The following is a 19,112-nucleotide window of genomic DNA, read 5'->3' on the forward strand; positions in this document are numbered from 1 at the left end:
GGGAAACCCTCTGTCTCCTCCTGCGAGTACACAAGCAGAGCCGGGCACATTTTGCAGTTGCATGACAAGTTTGGAGCTGCTGGGAGGCTGAGAGGGCGCCCAGCCCCTGGTGCCGTATGTCAGAGCAAGCAGCGCCTGGCCTGAGCCATCACAGCAGAGCACCCGAGCAGGAATTTCCACGTGGCTTCTCACCATCACCAAACACGTAAAGAAACCACACAGCACTCTCAGGGCACCTCTGCAGATCTCTTGTCCTGGTGGTTAAATGAGAATAAATGAGAAAGAAGGTCACTACTACAGCAAGCTACAGAAGGGATAGAGGGGCAGCTGCCCTTTGGTGATCCCCAGTGCTCCGAGCCCAACAAAAGGGATTCGTTCTCCCAGTTCCTCCCAGCCTCGGAGAGCCTGTTGAGTGTTATGTGAATATTGTTTACTTCATTAATTTCCTCCTGCCATCAATTGATGAATAAATTATTCATAAGTAAATTTATAAATTATTCTACCAGTTCTATTGATGATTGAATAATATTGACCAAATAAATTATTCACTCTTCTTTTCCCCCACCAAATGACAAATAAATTATTTGTGAGTATTGTTTTCTTCATTATTAGATCAACTTTTCCATCTGTTGAGACATTCATAAGATGTCAGTCACTGATAGCTAATCAGTTTGTAAGCAGGACCCTTTAGGAACTATGTTTTCATGGACAAACAGAACTAGTTTATTGTATACAATTATAGTTGTATACAGCTACAAAGCAGTTGCTTTAAATAAAAAGTCCTTTAGAGCACGAGGAAGTGTTTTGTATCTTTCACAGCCAAGTAAACAAAATGCTGAGATATTCTGGGCTTAATTCCCACCCAACCAAGATATTTTTTAATTGTGCAGTTTATTTTACCTTTTTCCGTGTTTGGACTTAATAGTCAGGGTTGAGGCTGCAATCATCCCTTGATCCTGAAAGGTAGGTTGTAGGTTCTGTAAATGAACATCAGAAACAAAGCCAAACCACAGATAACTTGACTAATTACCATTACAAATGTGAATTACATAGGCCAGTTATTTGGATAAACTACATGAGTTTTTTATCTAGTTAGATCCATGCCTTCTGTCACTTTCACTGATTCACCAGTAACTGTGTGGCAAACAAGTGACAGCCTCTTCTAGTGGCAGCATTTCTAGCATATTTTACCATGCAGGCAAAATATGTGTACATCCCAAAATATTGACAGTCCATGTGGTTATGATGGTTCAAGGAAAAAACCTAAAATTAATTTTAAAAAATACATCGCTAGGAAAGTGATACTAAGTCACAAGCACCCACAAAGAAAGGATTGGATCCTCTCTATTCCATGAAGCCCAAGTTAGATTAACTTCACCAAGATAATCAAGCTGCATTAGCATGAAATCAGTATAAGGATCATGAATAGTTACACTGAAAAGTATTCTCTAAGAAGTTTCTCAGAAAGAGATAGAGAGAGAAGGCAACTCATGCCAGCAGAGGAGCAGTCCTTCAATAATTTTCCAGGTGTGAGTGCCAGTGAAGATCAGAAGCACACACCTCTGCTGGTATTTGCTTGACTCTGAGACCTACCAGTAAACTATGCACAAAGATGTCTCAGTCGACGTTTTATGTTCTTTTTATTTTTTTTTTTTAGAATTTAAAACCATGAAGTAGGCGTATTTGCCAGGTGGAATACATGTAAGAGATGAACAGAGACCCAAGCTACAGCTCAGGCTGCCCAAGGGGAGGCAGATGAATGAATGGGCTGTGTCAGAACAAGAATACTGCATAGTGACCAGACAGCTCATTTATGGGGAGCTCTCCAGCACTGGGGAGCTCTGTAACACCATAACACTGTAACAGCTGTGTCCTCTTGATTCTCCTTTCTTTCTCACCCAAATGGGGGCTGTGATCTGTCACTCAGGTCAATACAGCAGTGTAATGCTGGCCACGTGCACAGCAGAAAATCCCAGCTCTTTCATTTTTAGAGAAAACTGTTAATAGGTCTGCCTCTCTCACTGAGGCACACTAACAAGTTCTTGTCTAAACTGTCATTAATGTTTTCACTTAGATTTTCACATTAAAACTGGCAGGACTTCTAAGGGGAATGTTGTGGTCAGGACTTACAGGGGAAGCACTGAGACTTTGCATTCCAAAAAATAATGATCTCTGGGGTCAAGTTTTTAAATTCCATTTCTCCCTGTTCTCACAGCAGAAGCCCTATGGGATATCCAGACACAGAAATAAACAGAAAGGTATGACAGAGAAAATGGGAAGGTGGTAAGAGTGTGCCCAGGCAGAAATGGTGTATTCAGAGAGCTGAAGTGGAAGAATGCCCTTTGCAGCACTGTTCAGAATGGATGTGAGTGAAGCACAGTTACATTGTTCAAGGGCAGAGGAAAGACCACTGCAGTAGTTGGGATAAAATGGTGAAGGGAGCACATGGGAAAAACTTAGACTTATATAGGTGTGTAATGGACTGAATCTTTGGGATAATTATGATAAAGTCATGAAATTTAGCCTGCATATGAGATTACAGGGAGAAGCCTGATCATGTTTCAGATTAAGGGTCTGAGTAAAAGACAAAGATGCTACCAATCAGAACAAATGTAGGTGCTCCATATTAGACAGTGTGAAGTCTATTCATCAGCAATGGGATAGTTCAGTATATGAGTTTGGATAAGAGAAAAGAGATGAGTAAGTGTACTATACAAAGATAGGAGCTGCGCAGAGGCATGGAGGGTACTCTCATACAATGGTATTTTTTCTCAATGAGGGGGTAAAAGCCAGGAGCAAAAATCTACTGAGATGGATTTACTGTAAATGCAGTGTACCGTCAAAGTATATTTGCAGCTCAGTTAAGTTTTTGCTGTTAGTTTTTCCATCAATGCTTCTGGCTCCTACTAAGGTCCTGAATTTAGTTCAGCTTTGCCACTTTTCTGAAGGGAAGTCATCAGAAAACAGAGCTGCAAGATGCTGCAGAAGGCCACATAGATTTAGCCTTATATCTAAGAGAAATTTAATTTAAATTATCTGCCAGCTTCAATTAATTAAGGAGCATTCAAAAAGCCTTTCATGTGTCTTATTTCAGATGTGATATTATTTGGGAAAGGGTAAATTTTCTAAGAAAAGAAAAGATGCAATAGTATGGACGTGATTCTAAGTAGCAGAAAAGAACATTTTAAAATTACTAGTATGTAACAAAAGGTAACTTTATTTTACACTAAATCATATTAAGGCATACCTCTCTGCCTTATTATCCTGCTCAATGCAGTGAAACTGTTCATGATGAAGACTGCACCCTAAATGAAGGACAAAATAAGAAAGATTTGGATACCTACCTGCTTACCTTTTTCTCAAAAGACTCATAATCTTCTTTTCTAAGTCTTTCCCAGAGCCGAAAAGCAAACTGCTTATTCCTAACGTGATGTTACTTATTGGCTTTCCTTTATGATTTCTCTTTTGACTTTTGCAGTTATTGCTTCCCTCTTCCATGTCACTGAATTTTTTCTTCAACTTCTTTTTCCTGTGTTATTGTTATTTTTGGTTGCAGTTGTTTTAGTGCCAACTTGAAGAAACAAGGCTGGTATTGTCTTTTAAAGGCTGTGAAATTAGTATCTATTATAATCTCTCTATAACCATAGCTGCATTTCCACAGGTTTTCTATCTTAGTGTCATCAGCTCCACCATTCCTGCGAAATGAAGCAGACAAGGAAAGATATCATTTCAGGAAGGTGATAATTTCAGAAGAAAAGGAGGGAAGTAGCTGGAGAAGTACCATTAACCCGCAGAAAAGGGCCAACCCTATCAGATTAATCTCATACTCTACGAAGAGCAGTGTAGGGTAATATACTCAGGATGCTGGCAAGGAGACAGGCATCTGTATTTTGGACTAATGAAATCCTATTAAGATCTATGTGCTTGGAAATGTTCCTGGAGCACTGTAGCTAAGGGTGGATCATGGCAAGCCAGTCATCATTCAGCAGAATGCCTGCCTCGAGGGCTCAGATGCAATAAGGCAGTTTTCCTAAGCAGATGTGCCTGAGACCTCAAGGGCATCAAAGCGCCTGAGATTCCTAACTACTCTGACAATCTGGCAGCAGATCTGTTTGGCACAGGGCACCACAAAGTCAATAGCAAGCTTTTGAGTTGTTTCTCTCTTCCCAACACCATATTGCTCAATGTCTTTCAGTGAGATCATGGAAAAAAAAAAAAAAAAAAGAAAGAAAAAAGAAGGGTCAGGCTGAGAATGGAATGTGATAAAGAGCTGGTTATGGCCTTCTGTACTGTTGTCACTTGACAGAGCAGCTTCCTAGAGATAGCACAATTATGAGTAGGTGAGTCTTCAGTGTGTCTGGAGTGAAGCATCCTGTGGGCAGTGGACTAAATAAATAGTAATTATCACTCTACAGACTTGAGAGAACAGAGATATCTGGCTGTACCACCCAAACAAACCCCAATGAGGGATTATGAGTCACAAATATACTTTCAGGACTGATAGTGTGCTAAATTCTGAGAAATGAACATATGTTTTCTTATCTAGTAACCACATACAGATGCTGATTTTGTGGGTGGTCTCAGAGTCTAGCAGCTTTTCTGGAGAAAGGCTTTTACCACTTCCTTACACGAAGAATTGGCTTCAAGGGCAGCTTAAAGACAGTCCTAAATCTCAAAACTTTGCAATAGCAGATAAAAAAGAGGGTATTTTTAGGTTATTTTCACAGCTGTTCCATAACACTATAGGAAATCTTTATGTTGGAGTTTATCTGCATTATTTATTGTTTTCCATCAGATTTGCTGACATTTTCTTCTCCACTCTTTCTTTCAGTCAATACGAGTCATGAGGAGAAAAGGACAGGTCTAGTACACAGGGACACTTGCATGAACCTGTGAACTTCTTCCATGTTATATTTCCTTCTTTTTGTCCTTTGAAACCTGAACTGTGCAACAGTGCATTAATCATACTTCGTCCCATCTCAGTCTTATGCTACAGAGAAAAAAATGAGAACTGTAATTACTCATGAGAATTAAATTTCTTTTTTATATTAAAATATGAACCATTAAGGAATTTTTTTTAAATCCAAGTTCCTTTTCTGCACTTTATCATTCCCTAAAATTATGGTATTTTCAAATCTTTCAGTTCCCATTATCTATTTCATTTTACTGTGTCAAAAAAAGGAAGAATTGTGTCTCTTCTTAGACTATTCAATGCTATTAGGAATGAAAAATCCTCTCTCTAATGAAAAATCATGTTCTGCTTTATCATGAGCATTCTAGTTCTTTAATACTGTTCACGTGGTGCAATAGTTCTGTTGCAATTAAGGAAACCAGCGAAGCGCAGGCTACTGGGGAAAAAAGTACAGCAGCACTGTAACTTTTCCTTGCCACTAGCCCAGACCTTCCCCAGCAGTGAGACAGAAAAAGGAGTGGGGAGGAACTGGAGGAGAAGCAGGAGCAGTAACATGACTGGCTATTCCAGGCAGACCATGGCTAAAATCATGAGCTGATGAGAATGCACACAATTTGAGGCATTAATTCCTTCCTTTCCCAAACACCATATGATTTTATACCCCAGAAAAGGTCTAGGTGCTTGATTTGTATGAATTTTAGTAACAGTGAAAAATGGAGGAAACTGTAGTTAACATTCAAGAAACATAATGCAAACATGACCAGTGATAAGTTCCCTGACTGGCTTCTTATCACTGTATTTAAATCCTGTATAAACTCAAAGATCTTTCTGCAGTATATGACAACAAGTATTTGTTGGTCAACAGATGACCCCTGCTGGTGCGAAAAATAAAAAAGAAACATGCCGAAAAATAAATACTAATAAAAACCAGCCCCTATTTATTACTTTTTCAGCCTCCTTTGTGCATATTTGCCTTTGGTTTGTACTTTATTTTGATTAATCACATCACTCTACCAAGACTGTATCTCTGCAGTTTGCCAAAAGAAAAGATGTTGTTGTTGTTTTTTCTTATACTTCCATCCATAACCAACCACATGCTATTCATTTATGTATAGCAACTTCTCATCTCTACTCCATGTGTCCAAAAATTTCCCTTTGATCATTTGCAAACAAGTTCCTGGTGATCTTCTTGTTTCGTTGTCTGTTTATTTGGAATAAGCAATTATAGCAGCAGAGTCTCTTTTCTGTGCTTCTGCTCAATTCAGATTTTTATCAGTAACGTCATCATTACTAGTATCCTTCTTTTCCTGTTCTCTCCTACTCATTTGGCTTTCACCTAACTTGAACCAAAAACTAATTTTTACAACAATACACAAAAAATTTACATTATTTGTCCGGCATACCCACTATCTGCCCTTAACCATGATCCCTTCATCTTGCTCATCTATTTTTCAGTTGGTATTATCATCAGAGTTCTACATAGTTGTACTGTCTTCTCTTGGCAATTCACTCAATAACCCTAATCCTCTCATCAGCAAAATGGGAATGTAGGGAAAGGGTTTAAATGAGGCATTCACATCAATACATTGGTAAGGTTACTTTCTCGTGTTTCTTTATCAAACTGTATCATGTCAGTCTAACAACTCAGATCACATGTACCTCTGAAATCACAAAGCACATTTTACTTTTAATTTACACAAAATTTACAAATCATATTTTAAAATATACATAATGTTGCACACATTTCTAGAAATCATGCATTCAGTAATTTGTGTTGCTCTTTGTGCATTATGACTTTCTCAGATGGCCAGGAACGAACTTTCTTGTGTGCATATTTAACTAAATTTTCCAAGACATATATTTCTAATGTAAGCTCACTGGAGTTGTGCAACAGCGTGCTATCCTCTCTTTGGGTGGGAGGTTCCACATTCTGCATTGAGCTACTGGGAAAGTTCTGCCTGCAGCTTTTTCCCAACCCTCCTCCCACTGGTCAGAAGCTTTTGCAACAGTTCAGCTCCTGTCTCTAAAAGAGAACAAATTTTTTTAAAAAAACACCTTTATTTGCCCCAAATAACTGCTAAAAATCTTGTCACTTTGGATTACATTTTATCTTGCCTTCCAGCTTCCTGTAAAGTTTAAAAGTATGTGTTCCTTACAGAAAACTTTGTGCACCTGAACGCGTCCCAGAATTTTAATTTCTTCCTTTTCATTTCTCCTTTCCATTTCATTTAAGTGTTACTATGTTAGTCTCCAGCAACATTTTTGCCTTAGGGACCTTCACCTTAATCACATTCTGGTTGTATTAACTCTGTGTCTTAAATAGAAATGTTTTTTCAATTGTCTTCTCTGGCACATAGAGCTGTCTCAGTACATCCATTGCAAGGTGTAGCCTTTCTGGAGTCAAGATAATATTTTTTTATGTTTTTTTTTTTTTTCCAGGAAAGGATTAGCATCTAGGAAAAGCTTTATTGAAACCACCTCTCTGGAATAAAACTCCTTCCATGGCCTTTAAATTAGATGTTAAAAGTTAAAAAAAAATTGAAACAAACGAATAAATAATGTAATCTTTACATTTCTAGTGCTGCTTAATACTTGTCATTCTGTGGAAAAGTTTTCTGTACTTAGGTACATGCAAACATAAAACAGGAACTGGTTTGGGTTTGAGCTCTTTTTGCTTGGTTGATTTGCTAGATTTGCTTTGTTTGTGTTTGTTTTGTGGTTTGTTTGGTTGGGTTTTTTTATATTGACTCTTATTTCAAACATTAATATTGAGGTCATGAGGCCTTGTGGAATCTATTGTCATTAATTTGATTTTGTAGTGGCCTGGTGACCTCCACAGCCTCACTAAAGCTTGCAAGCAGACTGGAGTGAGATCCAAGAGCCTGTATAAAGGAGAACTCAAGGAAAGCAATTTAGTTTAATGTATAGAGAGCTACATATGTACATGTTTTCTGAGATACAAAATTCAGAACCAATCGTTGCAGCACTGAAGTGAAACTTTCATTTAGAGGGAGCAGCACTGAAAGATTTAAAACTGGTACCAATGAAAATTCATCCTCTTCTTCATGTCCTTCTCTTTCATCTTTGTAAGTAGTTAAAAGAGTAATCAGCAGTAACATATTGACACAGAGGTGTAGCATCTGTACATTCTTGATAGTTCAGCTTTGGCTACATATTTTCTCTGCTTGCTCAATGTATATGATTACCCATTTATACATGATTTTTCTGGAGAAAAAAAAATATATTACAAAAAGACAAAAGTTTGCCATGTAGTTAAAGCACTAGAAAGGGATTCAGACTGAATCTCACTGGTGTTACAGGTTTTCTCTGTGACCTTGAGCAAATCACTTAATCTCTCTGTACCTCTGCTCCTCATTTATTTTTTAAAGGATGGTAATACTTCTTCTGTCTCTGTATTTACCTTGCAAACTCTTTTTATTCTGTGTTTTATATTATTCTTGTTGCGATAAAGATCTTATCTAAGAATTCTTATTATAGAATTGCTTTTACCTACATAAAAAGCAATATATTCTGTATATTAGCTATCCTGCATGACAGGTTATCCTGGGCTATGACCTGGCTGTAAAAGGAGTTGTTATTATTGCACCGGAAGTGTTTTAGAGATCAGGTCGGACTCAGACCACCAGCATTGCATGGCTCTTTTATCAAGAGATGGTGGGCTGAAATTAGAAAGCTTTCTCTATAGCAGTAAAATAAATGTGCTTCAGCATGGCTGTTCAACCACACTTGAAGAAAACCAGTTTGGAATGACCTGCATCTGCACCTTTAAACACAGCCAGCACTGGGGCAGGCAGGCTACATGAGTGCTGTCTGCTGGGAATGGTTTCCAGCTTGTATTATCTCCCTGACTGTATCCTGGATTCTTAAGAGGGCTTTCTGGTCCAAAAATTTAAAAACATGGGCAGGACAAAGAAATGTTTTCAGGCTGTGTTTAGCAGTAGCCAGTCAAACCTTGCACTCCCACCAGAAATTCTGCCTCTGTATATAGCTTTCTGCTTATTATAATCTATCTCAGTCTTGCTTTATGCAAATCTTGAGTCTGGAAAAGAAGAAAACATTCTGCAAAAGAAGCTTTGTTGTAGTAAAACTTAAGAAACTTGACATCAAAAATTGTTCAGAATAAGTCCAGCCAAAATTTGGAAAAAGTTTTTTTTCAAACTACTCCATAATACAATAAACAATCCCTGATAGAGGCAGTGAGACTTTGGATCAGTATTTCAGGTGATTACAGTTTATATTTATGATTTTTGTATCAAGAGGATCCATTTGGTGATGAAAGCATTCTTTTAGGTAGGTGGGTAGACAGTATGGCTTTACCCCTCCTGAGCCAGTGAAAGGACTGGAACTTAATTCTCCTGCATATCTACAAGAAAGCCCAGAACTGGTACAGAATGAAGAACCATGTCATCCTTGACTGTGCTCTGAAAGAAGGAGCTGGTCTTTCACCTCAGTTCATTTAAGAATGTATTAGGAATCCAGGTCGGAGTCTCCTAAAGAGATCTGCAGTCCAGTACACAAATGTAATGTTTGAGAAGGAGTCAAACTAAAGACAGTTTTATTCAGCTTTTCTTTCTACCTTGGCTAGGAACCTCTTGGTTAAATCCTCTTGGCAGAAGGTCATGTCTTTATATTCCTGACTGCCTCATAAATATAGTATTTGAAGTAATGCTAAACTACGGGATTCAGATGCACATCAGGAAAAGAAATTTAAATATTTGTTTTGGTATTGCCAAAAATTGAGGATGTAAGCATGCTTGTTTCAAGGATGATGGTTTGTGTCCCATCAGGTCTTGTGGTGACAGTCAAGGCTGGTGTCATGCAGGTGAGCAGCTTAAGTGATTCTCCACAGAGCAGACCAGAATGATGCCCAGCACAGACACAGCTGACAGAATACACTGATGTTAAAAAATCATTATTGTGCCCACCCCAGCTACCAGCTTCTCAAGTCTATCATAATTGACTTGCTGGCATGGATTAGAATATCTTTTTTAGATTTCTTTCCAGCATACGGACTAATAGTCATAGAGACAGAATAAACTCTGTCTTTATGCCTCCATAAACTGTACTCAGGACCTGCAAGCCTAACTCCTGGTTACTGCAGCCTTACTTGACATCAGGGCATTTAAATCTCTGCTGAAACCTAACTCTGTCTGATTCTGAAAGGCTTAAAATCTAAACATATTTACCTAACAAGATATGCTATTACAATATGAGCTTCTACATTCAAGACCTACACTGTGACTCTCTGACAGCCCTGGTGGTGGTGGTGATGGTGGATGCAGCTGAACTGTCACTTCCAGAATTATCATTCCACTCCAGATACATTGCCATGTGGTACTTAAAAACAGTAGAAAAACCAAAAGAAGTTTAACTACTTATTTTGCAGTTTCACGAAGATTCAGCAAGTGTGGCTTAATCAGCTGCAATATCTGATTAAACATTACCCTTTCTATTGCTTTCTGATGAGCGTTTTATGTGTTCTTCTCTCTGCAGACTGAAGAAGTCCTGAAGATTGATGGAGGGCCATGCTATTCAAACAGCAGGCGTTGCTGAGACAGAAGCTCTTTGTGCTAGGCAGCCTTGCTATTGGAAGTCTCCTATATCTAGTTGCCAGAGTTGGGAGTTTGGATAGGTAAGTCATTAAATAGTTGCTCACTTATTTAGAATGGGCTAAGATTGTCTGAGTTTTTGCTTCAAGGGTCTGATTTCTTTCATCCCTTGTTTTTCAGTTTGATTTTTTTTTTAATTTAGAGTCTGCTCGTATAGGAAGACAGAAAGACTGGCTATTAATTTAATAGTGGTTTTCATTATTTATTCCTACCCTTTGGAGAAGAGAGTAGGAAAATAGTCACAGTCATCCCCGTCAAAGTTTTTCTGTCTGTCCATTTGTATTCTGAGCACACTGGCACTTGTTTTCAGGGAAGAAATAAACCAGCATCCAGTAAAAATGTCATTACAGTAGCTCATTTTGCCTGTGTACATCTGTGCGTTGACCTCTAGTTTCAGCAAAACAGTTATGATGTATTTATACATCTCCTTTTCTAAATTTGTGAGCAAGCAATTAATGTGCTACAGTGGTAGTTAAAATTAAGTATGAGCCTGCAGAGCAGCTCGTCAAGTTTTGAATACTATTTCATTTGAAAGATTGCTTCAGGGTTTGAGAATTTTAACTATGTTAATTAGCTGGTATTTTCTGTAGCTGAATGTGCTAAATAAGTGGGTTTTCTCTGCAAATGATTTCCTGGAGAGTAGTAGAAAACACTGCAGAGAAAATCAAAGAGTGTTTGGCACTTCTGACCAGGCTGAGTTTTGACTGGTTTCTGACAGTGCAAGAGTAGTGCTACCTGTACTGACACTGCTGTTCCTGCCAGCTTTGAAATGGCTTGGGATTGTAGGTAGGCGCTACACAAAGGCACAACACATTTGGGAGAAAAAAAAAATTTAAAAAAAAGCTGTGTCAAAAGAATGAATGAATGAAACCTACAAGATTTCCAGAAGCTGGTAGACAGTTTGCAAGTGTTAAAGCTGTATTCTAGTCCTTCTTGTCCTTCTTTTAAATGATGCAACACATCAGTTGGTTTCAAAAAATGCTATAAAATGCTGTATGACTATGCAGTGCTTGGAGAATGAAAGCTACCTACCATCCATTGCTAGGTAAGAGTGGGCTCTCTTGGTGGTCACTGTGTGCCTTCTTCTAATCCTCAAATCCACTCCAGGACAAGGAGACCATGTATTTAGCTAGGACCAAGTACATTGCAAATTAAGCCCTGGAAATTATATCTTCTTTCTCCTGGTGGAGAAAACCATCTCTGATGCTTCAGAAGTAGAAATTTCACTGAGACTAATGTAATTCTGTAAATGGAGGCAGAAATCCTTACTGGTCCCTGCAAATGTATATTTTATCCTAGGAGGCATGAAATCTAATTAACCTTCTCCTATTATCTATGCTTGCACATCTACAGAATTTACTGATGGCTATAAAATTATCTCGCCACAGTATTTGACTCGCTGACCTCCTGTGGCAATGAATTCTGCTGGTTTCATACATAGTGTTGCCAATGGCAGTAAAACTCAGTTTTGTTCTTTTCCTTTACCCAGTGTGAAGCATTCCACACTGCTAAAAAGCAGTCCTGTGTATGGACTTGTTATGAAATAGAGAGAGAAAGAAGTATTAGAAAGGACAAGACACAGATGAATTAACTGGAAATATTCTTCTGCCTCATCGTTGTTGAATCTCTCAGTAAAAGGATGCTGAGTGGCTTCAACAGACTTTGGAATAGCTAATTCTTCAGGAAGAAATCCAGATTCATTTATGCTTAATTTATGCTGATCTAATTTGAACAAGAGAGCTGGAGATGGGTCATGTTTAATAGCTTCAGATTAGGCTCTCCAATGGCAGTGTCTTGAGTTTCCTTAGGCCCAAAGGGAAATTACCACTAGTTTATCTGATTCATTGAGTCATAAAATCTGATGAGCTCTTCCCTCAAGGGGAGACCACCTTCCTTCAGCTCCTGAGTGCATGGATCTGCCTCATATGTGGAAGCTCAAATAGATTCTGTAACAATTTTGAGAATATCTGGATTAGCCTTTGAGTTACCTGACTCCCTGATTGTCAGTACCAGCAGCCTCCACACCTGATTTCCATGCTACAAACTATTCCTGCTGGAACCAGGCTTATAATCTTTTGCTGCTGTGACACATCCACTGGAAGAAAATTAGCAAGTATTCTAGATCAGGTGAGACAGCTCATTAAGATTGCCCAGACCTACTTCAGCTGTTTGGAAACTTTTCAGAAATTCAGTTCCCGGAGACAAAATCTTTTATGGCGGGTTTTCTCAAGAAGAGTAATTGTAGAGTTTTACTGAAGCAGCTTGAGAAATTGCCTGTTTTGGGAGAGCAACTCAGTGATATAATAAGTGCCATATACTCTTAGCAAAGAACTGTTATTTATTGAGAAAATGACTCAGACAATCAAGAATATTAGTTTGTTGTAACATAAGAGTAAATAGTTACATCTTGGATTAAACTATGAGGATTTGCCCTTTACTCACCACTGCCAAGATGTTTTAAAAGTTACTTTTTTATTGTTTAGAGAGTACAATCAGGGGGAAAGAGTAAAAGAAAACCTGAAATATAAGGCTGAGGAAGGACTTTTAACAACATCCAATCTTTTCCCTTAGGCTAGAGGATATCTTGAGTATTTATTTATTTTCAAAGGAAACCACCCTGTTTGACAAGCTGTTGTGTTACACTGAAGGCAGTGCTAACTGTCTTTTTGAGCAAGAGATAAAATTAGTTGAGATGGGTCTGGAACTGCTGTTGTGGAATCCTCTTTGCTTGAAAACAAATAACAAATACGCAGAAGGAGAGGGAAGAGAACAGAGAGAGCAATTGTAGCTTCTGTTTCTTATACTTTTAACTACCACCTTGCTGATCCATTAAGATTCTCACTAGCCACACCACAGTCTGACCAAACCGTAGCATTGCTAAGACATTTCTTTTTTTTATTTTTTATTTTTTTTTAATATGGCCAGGTTTGCATCAGCATTTCAATGATTCAATCTTTGTCACCAAGTCAGGCTTTTTCAGTATATGGCAGAGAGCAAAGGGATGGAAGAAGCTAGAAAATTGAGAAAAGAAATAACTCATTTTTCATCACACTTTCTAATTAGTCTGCAGGATTTAGCTAGAGCTCATGTGAACCCAGCAATGTCATATGGATTGTTTCTTCAGCTCTGTCTGGACAGGCTATATCTCTCAGTATCTGGATAATCAAGGAAACAGCTAACAGGTCAGCCAGGGAGATCAAACTTGTTTTGTCCCAACCATCCATTGTCCTAGAATCAGTGTCAAATTAGAGACCCCAACAAGCAGTGATGGATGGAAAACCAACAAAGAAATAAATAATTATGTCCTGAAAGCAGGGTTTGAATAACATATAGTAAATGAGTGAGGGACCACATGCTGAGAAACTAGAATAAATACTGAATACCTAAACAGCTATTAATGAGCATTGCCCATCTGGTATACTGGCTAAGGCAGGGGTCCTGTGAAAAATAATAGCATGTGGCTGTGTAATTTAAGAACTGTATCATAATACATGTGCACAGCAAGCTCACACTAAAATTGCCTAGACAACCTTTGTTCTTACATATCCTTAATTTTGGAGAGCATGGCTCCACAAAATTAGTAATAATATTTTTGTAGGGCCTTGGAAGCTCTCTGTACACACCAATTTAATCTTCAGTGAAATATTGGCCTGTATAATGTCCAAAGTGCTTGTTTGAGAGCGGAGATGAGAGTTTATTCAAGGTTCTGTAGAAGTAAAGTTTTAACATTTTTTTTACTGAACTACTTCTTGGATCCAGTGGTATCAGATACAAGAATGAAGAATTAGAAAGTGGAAAAGAGGGGAAATAATTGTAGCCGAATACAAAAGAATAGTACAAAAATGCAGCTGCTAAGGAAGAAATAATAAACCACAAAGTAAGGTTCAGTGGGAGGATACAGGAGCGATTATAAGAAAATCATTGATGTAACAATGTAATAAATGCATTTTTAAAAACTCTTCTTGCCATTCTTTTTGTACCTTGCTAATCTTATCTGAATCAAAACCTTGGCCTTTCTGGTTCTGGCTGGCAGAGAAACACTGGGCATATTGTAAAGAGGAGGATAAATATTGAAAGGTGATGCTTAGAAAGCTGGTTTTCTTCTTTTCCTCCTCTTCACTAAAAAAGCCATCTCTGGATCAACACAATGGAAAGCACAGGAAAGACTTCAGGCTAGAATACTTAAAGTGTGGGAAAGAGATTACTTAAATGAACTGGATTTTCAGATCAAAATGTCCAAATATAATTCATCTCAGAATGCCTTAAGAACTGCCAAACCCATCACAAAATAATGAGGAATGTGGAAATTTAGGCAAGGTTCAAGGAGACCCAAGAACAGTTATAGTTCCTATGCTGAAAAAGGGCAGACGAGTCAAGTTAGGAATTTCCCAGCTAAATCAGAGCAAAAAAACAGATTAATAATAAAAAACTGCAAATTATTTAACCACTGACAGAATAAAATAAAAGCTGAAAGATGGGCACATCACATTACATTCGAAAATGTTCCCAAGAGCATGATTCCCTTATACATAAAACTTGTGTTTTGAGGTATCTTCTTTTTACAAGTACCTCTTATTTTACTTGCAGACTGCAGCCCCTCTGCCCCATCGATGGTCGTTTTGGACCCCGCGGCCAGGACGAAATCCCGCTGCGAGCCCTGCAGTTCAAGCGAGGTCTGCTCCATGAATTTCGAAAGGGCAATGCCACCAAGGAACAAATTCGACTGCACAATCTGGTTCAGCAGCTTCCCAAGGCCATTATCATTGGGGTGCGGAAAGGAGGCACCCGAGCACTACTGGAGATGCTGAACCTTCACCCTGCAGTGGTCAAAGCTTCTCAAGAGATTCACTTCTTTGACAATGATGAAAACTATGCCAAGGGGATTGAGTGGTACCGGAAAAAAATGCCTTTTTCTTACCCTCATCAAATAACAATTGAGAAAAGCCCAGCGTATTTTATCACCGAGGAAGTACCTGAAAGGATTTACAAAATGAACTCATCTATCAAATTATTGATCATTGTCAGGGAACCTACCACAAGAGCTATTTCTGATTACACTCAGGTGCTGGAAGGCAAGGAAAGAAAGAACAAAACTTACTACAAATTTGAGAAGCTGGCTATTGATCCTAATACCTGCGAAGTGAACACTAAGTATAAGGCAGTGAGAACCAGCATCTACACAAAACATCTGGAGAGGTGGTTAAAATACTTCCCAATCGAGCAGTTTCATATCGTGGATGGGGACCGGCTCATCACAGAACCGCTGCCAGAACTCCAGTTGGTTGAGAAGTTCCTAAATCTTCCTCCGAGGATAAGTCAGTACAATTTATACTTCAATGCCACCAGAGGGTTTTACTGCTTGCGATTTAACATTGTCTTTAACAAGTGCCTGGCGGGTAGCAAGGGACGCATCCATCCAGAGGTGGATACCTCTGTCATTACCAAATTGCGCAAGTTCTTCCACCCTTTTAATCAAAAATTTTACCAGATCACGGGGAGGACATTTAACTGGCCCTAAGCTAAACTTCATACAACACTTTCTGTTGCACCTGAGGCATGCAATAGGATGTCTCTGCTGAAATATGCACTTTTCATAGATACGGCTAGCAAAGTAACTTTTTCATGCATACGTGTACATAATGCAGTGTGTGACCAAATATATGGTGGGATCGATTTTTTCTACAGAGTAGTAACTAACATAAATTTACTGTCAATATAGTTGCATCTTTTAAGATATAATAATAAAGGGAAAGGAGGTATTTAGGGAAACAAAGTCAGACACTGTTAAAAGGGTCAGTGTTCCTCTCGCTTAGTGAAGTGTTTATGTGACATACTTATTGATCTAAGCAGAACATTACTTTATGCCATAAAAATTCTTGTCAAAAGTCTGTAAAGCTGTGAGAAAGCATAATCTTGAGGCTATATTTGGTATGTGTATTGCTAAAGGAATACTGACACTTTAAACACAGTGCTGAATTTTTACAATGAGAGTGAATAGTACTATTTTCTTATTATTTTAAATGAATATCTTATCTCATACAAATTACATTGTTTTAGAGTTCCTGTGGTGAGTTTGCACTATTGTTTTATTGTATGGACCATAGTGTCACTTGTAGCATGTCAATCATGTGTCAAGAAAAGGTCAAATAATTTTTTCTTCTATACTTGTGTGTCAACAAAGCTAAACATGGTGTATATAGTGTACAATGTTTGTAAATACTGGTTTCACACTAAGTAATTCTATTTTGTAAACTGAATATGGCTATTTAATTTATTGTGAAAATTAAATTTATTGTGGTATTTAAAAATGGAATGGATTAAAATTACCTATATGTGCAATGGCTTTTCACCTCTGCTTGATGTGTGTCAGTGTGGTCCCTTAGCTTAGACAGATCATATGTATGTGTGAGAGAGATTTCCTCAGGTGAGCTTGGTTTATAGACAGTAGACAGAACTGATACATGTGGTGAAGCAGGGCTTATTAAAACACTCATCCTTCTAGGAATCTGGTGTAATGCTCACCTCAAAGAACATTGTTGTTGTGTTGTGGCACTTTGCTAAAATCAGTGCAGTTGCCCGTGAGGCTAAAGTATTACCGTGAAAGCCTACTGTAACCAGGTATATCAAAAAAACAGACCCCCTCGTTAAAACAAAAAAAAAACAGAGAGATTAAAAAAATTAGAAGAAAAGTCTTGGTGATTTCATCACCAAAAGGTGGTGATGCTTCAGAAGTCATAGAAAATATGATACCTTTGCTTTCATTTGGTAATGGATGCATCTGCTCTGAAGAAAACAATCACAGTATTGTTACTGCTCGGATAAACATATATAGCTCATGTCTCCATTCAATAAGTGACAAGAAATTAGTTCAGGAAATTCATATTTTCATGCATTATACGTTGCATAGCTCTTAAAGGTTCATAAGAAAAAAAAAAAAACGAAAGCAAATGAAAAAGTTTTTAAAACAAGGAAAAAAAAAGAAAGAAGTGAAGTAAAAAAAAAAACCCAACCACTTTAAAACCACAATCTAGAGACTGATGGAGACAGAAATTTTGGAAGGTGTCCAGAACATCTGAATATTCTGGGCTGTGGCAGCAGAGTGGCTGGTAGTTCAGATTATAATAAGATCAAGTGTTCCCCATGGGCTGTTTATTTTGTTCAGTGATTTGGAAGCATTGGTTTTTCTAAATAAGTGGTTTTTAAAACTCTTCTGAGAGAGAATGTTTCTTGTCTTGCTGTATCTTTAATCATATGTGCTAACACTGTGAGCAATGTGCCCTTTCTTCATGCTGCATCGGAGCCGTGCCAGCACAACACGGCAGAGCATATGTGAAATTCTCTGCAGTAGCTACAATACAACTCACTGTTTTTCTGTAAAAGAGCCATTTATCTTGCCTACTTCCAGACAAAAAGACAGATATTTAACTTACCTAATAGTGTTCAACAGGGAGTTTTTATCCAATTTAACCTTTTCATGGTATTCAGGTGGGAAGACAGATTCCAGACAGCTTTGGGTGATACTTTGGGTGATACTTCATAGAGTCTTGGCTACAAACTAACTGAAGGCTGAGATGTACTTTCAATGAAAGGGACAAATTAGTTAGGTCAGAGTTACCTCCAAGCACACGATATGCATTTGAAATTAATATCTCTCTGCATTTGATCAGAAGAGCCACAGAGACTGTGATCTACCAGGCACGACTACACACATTCCTGTTAAAGTCAGCTGGCTTAACTCCAGCGTATCATTTGCAATTTTAGAGAGACGTGGATAAATTTAGGCTATATCTTAGACAAATCTGGTTCAAAAATGCACAGAATAGTCAGGAACAGCAAGAGAGGAAAGAGGGTTCAAAGGCATTGTAATGTATATTAAGAAGACTAAAAGAGCAGGAGACTGACTCACTTTCACTAAGCCTTCAATGCAATGTTGTCAAGTCTATATGACATAACCCAGTGAAGAGAAAATTTCAAAACTGATTCATAATACAGAGATACAACACATCACCCAAAGCATTCTCCTAGGTTAATGGGGATTTTGCCTCAGTGTTCATAACCAATTTGTGAAGTCCTGACCTTATGGTATTTTCCTCTTCAGGAGAAATTTCTGAATAATTCACTTCAACCTTTTAGCTTTGCTTCCCAAATCTTGAGTTAATCATTTCTATTCAAATTGATCATGAGTGCTCAGACTGAGAAGAACATTCTTAGCTTGAGATTATGATTTCAGAGTGATGCACAGCTATATGAAGTTGCAGCTGTTAACTTGTGGCATTTAGGTTCTCTAAAGACATTGCATCTTGCCTATTTTCTGTACTCAAAAATTACAGACTCACAACTCTCGTAAATGTTTAGATTAAAACAGCTAATATTTCTGAGTATTTTTATCAGATTTTCCCAGCTGCTATTTAAAATACCTAGGACAACAATTTGCAGTATAAAGGATTTTCAGAGATTAATTGGAAATTGTATTTTCAGAAATTAATACACAAGTAAATAAAGGACTGATATTTGGAGACTGGAGATTCATTTACCATTAACCCACTATGCTGCATTTTCTTCAGGAAAGT

At 38.0% G+C, this 19,112-nt stretch overlaps 1 protein-coding gene across 6 annotated transcripts in view; it reads left to right on the forward strand.

Annotated features, from left to right (window-relative positions):
• HS3ST5 (heparan sulfate-glucosamine 3-sulfotransferase 5) overlaps positions 1 to 16,881 on the forward strand; it is a 190,784-nt gene extending 173,903 nt beyond the window's left edge. For all 6 annotated transcript variants that reach the window (XM_088161894.1, XM_014879255.2, XM_088161895.1 and 3 more), the window contains 2 exons: positions 10,427 to 10,565; positions 15,130 to 16,881. In XM_088161894.1, coding sequence (XP_088018020.1) covers positions 10,459 to 10,565; positions 15,130 to 16,060 — 1,038 coding nt within the window. In that variant the 5' untranslated portion in view covers positions 10,427 to 10,458 and the 3' untranslated portion in view covers positions 16,061 to 16,881. The remainder of the gene's footprint in view (positions 1 to 10,426; positions 10,566 to 15,129) is intronic.
• Positions 16,882 to 19,112: the final 2,231 nt, after the last annotated feature.

The sequence above is a fragment of the Sturnus vulgaris genome, chromosome 3 (assembly GCF_052056855.1).
Source record: "Sturnus vulgaris isolate bStuVul1 chromosome 3, bStuVul1.hap1, whole genome shotgun sequence".
NCBI classification, from domain to species: domain Eukaryota; kingdom Metazoa; phylum Chordata; class Aves; order Passeriformes; family Sturnidae; genus Sturnus; species Sturnus vulgaris.